Genomic DNA, 6,392 nt, shown 5'->3' with positions numbered 1-6,392 from the left:
TAATCTGCTCTGCATACATGTTGAAAAGGTATGGAGACAGGATGCATCCCTGGCGTACACCCTTCCCAATTTTGAACCATGCAGTGTTACCCTGGCTCAGCGAATGTGAAATCGTTGGTGATCACAGAGCAGGAAAAATTGTCATCAACCTCACAGGCAGGTTAAACAAGTGTGGTGTGATCAGCCCCAGATTTGATGTGCAGCTCAAAGATCTAGAAAAGTGGCAGAATCATCTTGTCCCATCAGTTCAGTTTCATTATAGTGACAACTGCAACCAGGCAGTTGCTTCCTACAAGGGAGCAAGATGAAAACACACAAGAGGAAGAATCCATTTTCTTTTTCTAGGGATATAACACACAGTGCAAATCAAATGCCTCAATGGACTATAAAAAAATAGGATGGAAATAAAACACAGAGTCACTGTACTTTAAAGAATTGGCCACCTGGAACCATTTCAGGAAGTAATATATGATTAAGAACAAATGGTAAAAAAAGGAGGAAGAAGTTCAAGCTGCACTAAAAGAATTGGCAAAATGTAAGGACTCAGAACTGAGGCTTTTCAACCAAAAGATGCAGCTCTGGACATGCTCACTAAGCTTTGCCATGAAACTTGGAAGATAGCCATCTGGCCAACTGTCTGGAAGAGATCTTTATTTTTTCCCATTCCAAAGAAAGGTGATCCAAGAGAGTGTGGAAATTATCAAACAATATCATTAATCACATGCAAATAAAACCTTGTTGAAGATTATTTAAAAACTTCTACAACAGTACATCAACAGGAAACTTCCAGAGATTCAAGTACGTTTTAGAAGAGGCTGAGGAATGGTGGCTATCATTGCTAATCAGATGATTGTGACTTAAATTAGAGAATACCAGAACATTCTTTACTTGTGTTTTATTTACTTTTAAGCTGGGATTTGCTACACAAAATACTTAATGTTTAATAATAAAACTTTTAAAGTCAAGTAAATAAAGTGTGTGTAAGTTGTGAAACTTAAGAAGAAAGGAAGGTATATAACAGTAAGTATAATATTTTAAAATTAAGAATGCATTTGATTTGTATTTATACTTATGACTTCTATAAGCATGACACTCCTTTGGACAGATAAACTGGTGATACTGGCAATCTACAGAGTTGGTGGGTTGCTGGAGGAGCGAAGGGGAGAAGGATATCTCTTATTGCATACTCTTTATTTTGAATTCCAAACCATGTGAAGAAATTTGTTGTCTGTTGTCATTATGTGCTGTCAAGTCGCTTGTGACTCATAGTGACCCTATGCACAACAGTTCTGAACCTTGCTCTACCCTGAGCCAACCTTATTTATTATCTCTGACACACTTACCTCCATTACCCCAGTCACTGATTCAATCCATCTCATCCAGGGTCCTCCTCTTCTGTGCTGTTTCTCCACCCTCCCAAGCATGATGTCCCTCTATGAGGACTGGTCCTTCCTTGAACATGTCAGAGGGAGCTACAGAATCCTTGTCTCCAAGGAGCAGCATGGTTTCACCCTGTCTCGTACAAACCTGTTTGTTCTCCTAGAAGTCCACTGTATATTCAATACTCTTCTCTATTAACCTATTAAATCAATGCTGGGGGAAAAATATCTACACGACAGATGGGAAGAGGTTTTAACTCTTTTGATAATAATACTTTAGTATTATTTTGCTTTGTGTAAACATGTGTTACATGTTACTTGTGTAATATATCTTGTAGATAATTACCTTCTGGGCTATCCATCCAACTTATAATACTGTCTCCCCACACACATACTCTGCCCTCTCCGAAGGACTGTTTATGCATAGACTCACATTCTTCTTGGTCTCTCGTAGCTGTTTACACTCCTCCACCAGTCCTCTGACAAAGACAGACTTGTCACACAGACCTTATCAGTTACTGTCTCAGGGTCCAACTCCAGAGGTCATGACAGAGGATGTCAACTCTCAGTCTTTGAAATGGCCCATCAGTGACAGTACCTTTTAAGCCTTTTAAACCCTATGCAGTTGGCTAAGCTTCCTGAGGCAGAGACAGCTCAATCTAAAGGGACTATGGAGTGGGAGAGAGGACTGTAATCATGAAGGACAAGGGAGAAGGGAGAAATAGATGGGAGAGGTAAATGGTGATGAGGCAGCTGCAGAATCAGGAGGACGTACTGCAGGGGAAAGCGGGGTGTGTGACCAACCTCACGAAGCTTCTCTTGGGCTTCAGCCAGCGCTGCCTGCTTCTCTTGGAGTTGGCCTAAGGCAGCATTCAATCGGGCCCGCTTCGGCTCCACCACCCGATACAGTCTGCCGTACAGCTGGAGTGAGAGGGTCAGGCTATGGGAGCTGCCCATCAGAGCCTTCCCACCCAGCTCATCTCCCCATTACCCAGCCTTTTCTTCCCAAGCTTGTCCTCCCTGCTCCCCACACCCTGCTTACCTCCATGGCCCGGACCCACATGCAGAGGGACTTGGCAGCAAGGGAGACACGGCCAATGATATCAGGCTGAAAGTCGGGCTGGGCGCAATAGGCCCCAATCTTCTTTAGCACCTTGTCTGAGATATTGTCTTTATCAAAGTGTATCAGGGACTTAATGAAGTTCTGTTCCCCTGGGGGATGAAAGCAAGGGGGGAGGGTGGCAGGTGCCTCAGCTAGAGGCCTAGTCCCATCCTCCTTCTCCACTTCTCACCTCAACTATAAGCACTCTGTCTGCCAGTTTTTCATATTGTGGTGACTTGTAAGTTGCTATTATGCTTGAAGTTATGCCACTGGTATTTCAAACACCAGCAGGTCAACTGTGGCACATAGTTGCAGTGGAACTTCCAGACAGTGACAGAGTAGCAAGAAAGGCCTGGTGATCCACTTCCTAAAATGAGTCAATGAAAACTCCACTGAAGAGTACCCACTAGCAACGGTATATAACAACGACAACCGGATAAAGGGTGCTCTGATGGTTTAGTGGTAAGCAGCTGTGCTGGCAACCCAAAGGTATGTGGTTCAAATCTACTAGCTTCTCTAAGGGAGAAAATTGGGCAACTTCTCCTGCATAATTTACTGCCTTTTAAACCTGCTGGAGGGTCAGCTATGGGCTGGTTTAGCTCAATGATGGCACACAACAACAGGATATCTTTTGACCCTCTAAACACACAAGTGGCCACAAACATGGACTCAAGTACACCAATAATAGTGAAGAGGGCATGGGACTAGGTGGCACTGCATTGTGTTGTACATGGCTCTGCCAAGAGTGAGGCTGACTTGAAGGCAACTTAGAATGGCTGAGGCCTGTGGTACAGTGGCACTATTGTTCAGAATGGCTTTTCTGGACCATTGATGTTGACTTTTTCCACATCGCTGGGTAGAATGTGTTGGCTTACCGAGCAAGGGATTGGCTAGTTTCTCCATTCCATCAGGTTTTAGTTGAGCAAATAGAAATTCAGGAATCTAACTACCAGCAAATAAAAAGAAGCAGAGGATGCAGCACACATACATTGGGGCCAGAGAGTCCATCTCAGATGGAGGACACAGGAAAGCACCAGCAGCCGCAGATGAAAGAACCAGAAACTTATATGGGACAGAGATGACCTGGGACTGCTGGGGACAGGCTGGGGACCTTTGCCCAGGTTTGCTGGACAACTAGAGGTGGAGAGAGATGCCTTAATTAGCAGGACTAAGAGAGCTTTTTAATACCAGCTGAAAGCCACAAGTCTGAATGGCCTGCAAATACACTTTTGACTGACAAATTGTATACTATTGCAAACCCGAGTTGTAACCTGTTAGCTTCCCTAACAAACCCCTTAATTGCAAGTATATTTCTGTGAGGTCTATGTGCTATTACAACAAATTTTCGACCCAGGAGAGAGGAGGATTCATGCTGGAATCAGTAGAAAGAAGTACGAATGAAAGCTGGGGTGGGGTGGTGCTATGGGACTTGGTTGTGTGTCATGGATGCTGCCGACTGGGGCAGGTCCCCCTCAGGGCGTTAGTAGCATTGGACTTGGCCGTCCTCACATTGCTTTTGCTCTTTTTTACACAAAGCTGCTCCTTTTCCACATAGTCACATTTCTCCTGGGCTCAGTTCCCAAGAATGTCTGATGCTCACTTCCCTAGTAATCGCTCAGGTCCCAGACCTTCCAGTCTTCCCAGCCTTACTTCTTATCACTTACCTCTAACATTTCAGACAAGTTACCTTCACATCATCCTTTATAAATGCTTTGCACTCTCCTCTAGGGCAGGGCTTGGCAACTATGGACTGCAGGCTATATTTTACTGAGGGAACCCACAAGGAGAGCAGTTTTCTGTTTTCTAGTTCTTATCCCTTGAGGACATTCCTACTCCTGGGTTCTCTGAGACATTCCTACAGCTTTATGACAGTTTCTTTCCCTTCCCCACTTAAATTAGGATGCATTCTCCTTCCCAAGAATCTTAATTGATACATACACCTTCCCTTTTCCTACTAGGCTCTATGCTTCCTGAGGGTAGGATCAATGTCTCATTCATCTGTCTCTCCTAGTTTCTCTTGCACAGCAGAGGACTAGTCAAGATTGTGGCTTCAAGTCAGTTCTCTCTTGTTCTCTGGCTTACCTAGCTGTCTCTTGGCCTCGGCCCATGTGGGTTCATTGCCCCGCAGAATCATAACTGCCTGCATCACTATCTCCACTTGGGCAGGTGGCCGTCCATAGGACTTGATCTCTCCTATGTCCTTCTTGTTCAGAGACTCCAGGGCCTGGGATGAGAGATCAATTTAGGGAGAAGGGATAGAAGAAAATCTCAGTTGGGAAAGTAGGCCCTTTATGGATATAAGTACTGACTCTTCTTTCCATTTCTCTAAGGACCTTGAGGATATAAAGAAACCCATTTCCTTCCTTGGACCCCATCCTTACCCTCATGGCCTCTTCTAAGGCTGGCAGGGCCTCTTCTAGATCCTTCTGGGCATTGTCAGCCAGAGCCTGACACTTGATTTCCTCAACTGCAATCTTCTCACTGTTGGCTGTCACTGCCTGGAGATGAGAGAAAGGAGCCCTCATGGTGCAGTGGTTAAGAACTTGACTGCAGACTAAAAGGTCAGCGATATGAGCTCAGCGACCACAGGAGAAAATGTGCCCTCTGCCCCTGCAGAGATGACGGCCAAGGTTCAGGCAAAGACAAAGGTGGGTGGTGGTGAGGAAGATGGTAGTGTTGGCGAGAAAAAAAAAAGTAAGGAGTGGAAGCTGTGTCCCCTGAAGCGGGAATCTGTGGACACTCAGAAGGCTGTTCCCAGTGGGCAGTGATAGTCACGGAGGGGAGGGCTGGCACGTGATGCCGGACCTTCTGCTGCTCGTCTGCCTCTCGCTTCTGCTGGACAATGATGACCAGGTATTCCTCACACTGCTTCTGGAAATCGGCCACCTTCTTCTTGGCATCCTCCAGCTCTAAGGACATCACCTCCACCTTTTCCCTGGTTTCATCAATCTTAAACAGCCCTGTTCGTAGCTTATTGGCTTGGTCCAGCAGCTCTTGCCGCTTCTCCCCCAGCAACCTGGAGGACAGAACAAGGAAAGGTGGCATGAGAAGTCTCCTTGTCCAAGCTCTCTTGGGTCCTGTCTTCTCTGCTTTCCCATCACTCCCCTTAGGTCTTTATCACATCCCGCCAGAACCCTTGCTGACCACTTCCCATTTGATGCCTCCAGCATTTCTCCCTCCCCTGTACACTACACACCACTGTCACTGCCAGCTTGCTAAGCAGTTTTCATCACCCCACTTCCCCTACTTGACAATCTTCAGTTGTTCCCCATTTTGCAACTGGTGAGGTGGGAACGACAGAAAGGCACGAAATACATGCCTCAAAGGGGGCAGGAGGAAGCTCTGGTGGCCTAGTGGGGAGGAGCTGTGCTGCCAACCCAAAGGTACTTAGCTTGAATCCACTAGCTCTTCATGGGAGACAGACAAGCAGTTTCCTCCTGTGCAACTTGCTGCCTCTGAAAACCCATTGGAGGGCCAGCTATGGGTCAGTTCTAACTCAACAGCACACAACAACAATAAAGGGGGTAGGAAGAATTTAGTACAGAGCGACTTTTCCTCTGTTGGAGTGCTAACTCTGAGTCGTAAAGAGAAACTGGAAATCTACACTTCTATAAGGCTTCCTAATCTTAAATGTTAAAATATTAACATTTTAACAAGTCTTAAATTTTAAACATTCTTCAAAACAACTATGAGATATCATCTCACCCCAGTTAGAATAGCAAAATTTAACAGAGCACACACCCATGTTTATTGCAGCTTTGTTCACAATAGCAAGGAGTTGGAAACAACCTAAGTGCCCATCAAGAAACGAATGGCTAGAGAAGTTGTGGTATATTCGCACAATGGAATACTATGCTGCATTAAAAAACAAGGAACTCATGCAATATTATTCAAAATGGTTGACTCTGGAG

The 6,392-nt window shown here is 45.3% G+C and overlaps 1 protein-coding gene across 1 annotated transcript in view; it reads right to left on the bottom strand.

The window, feature by feature from the left end:
• Positions 1 to 6,392, bottom strand: part of DNAH2 (dynein, axonemal, heavy chain 2) — a 252,966-nt gene that overhangs the window by 58,093 nt on the left and 188,481 nt on the right. The window contains exons 59-63 of the mRNA XM_006899178.1: positions 5,287 to 5,497; positions 4,863 to 4,979; positions 4,564 to 4,705; positions 2,422 to 2,591; positions 2,184 to 2,300 (exon numbers count right to left, since the gene is read on the bottom strand). Of these exons, the coding sequence (XP_006899240.1) occupies positions 2,184 to 2,300; positions 2,422 to 2,591; positions 4,564 to 4,705; positions 4,863 to 4,979; positions 5,287 to 5,497 (757 nt within the window). The remainder of the gene's footprint in view (positions 1 to 2,183; positions 2,301 to 2,421; positions 2,592 to 4,563; positions 4,706 to 4,862; positions 4,980 to 5,286; positions 5,498 to 6,392) is intronic.

This window comes from Elephantulus edwardii, unplaced genomic scaffold, assembly GCF_000299155.1.
Source record: "Elephantulus edwardii isolate Elephantulus edwardi_28Jun2011 unplaced genomic scaffold, EleEdw1.0 scaffold00246, whole genome shotgun sequence".
NCBI lineage: Eukaryota > Metazoa > Chordata > Mammalia > Macroscelidea > Macroscelididae > Elephantulus > Elephantulus edwardii.
This window is presented reverse-complemented; position numbering and strand designations above follow the sequence as displayed.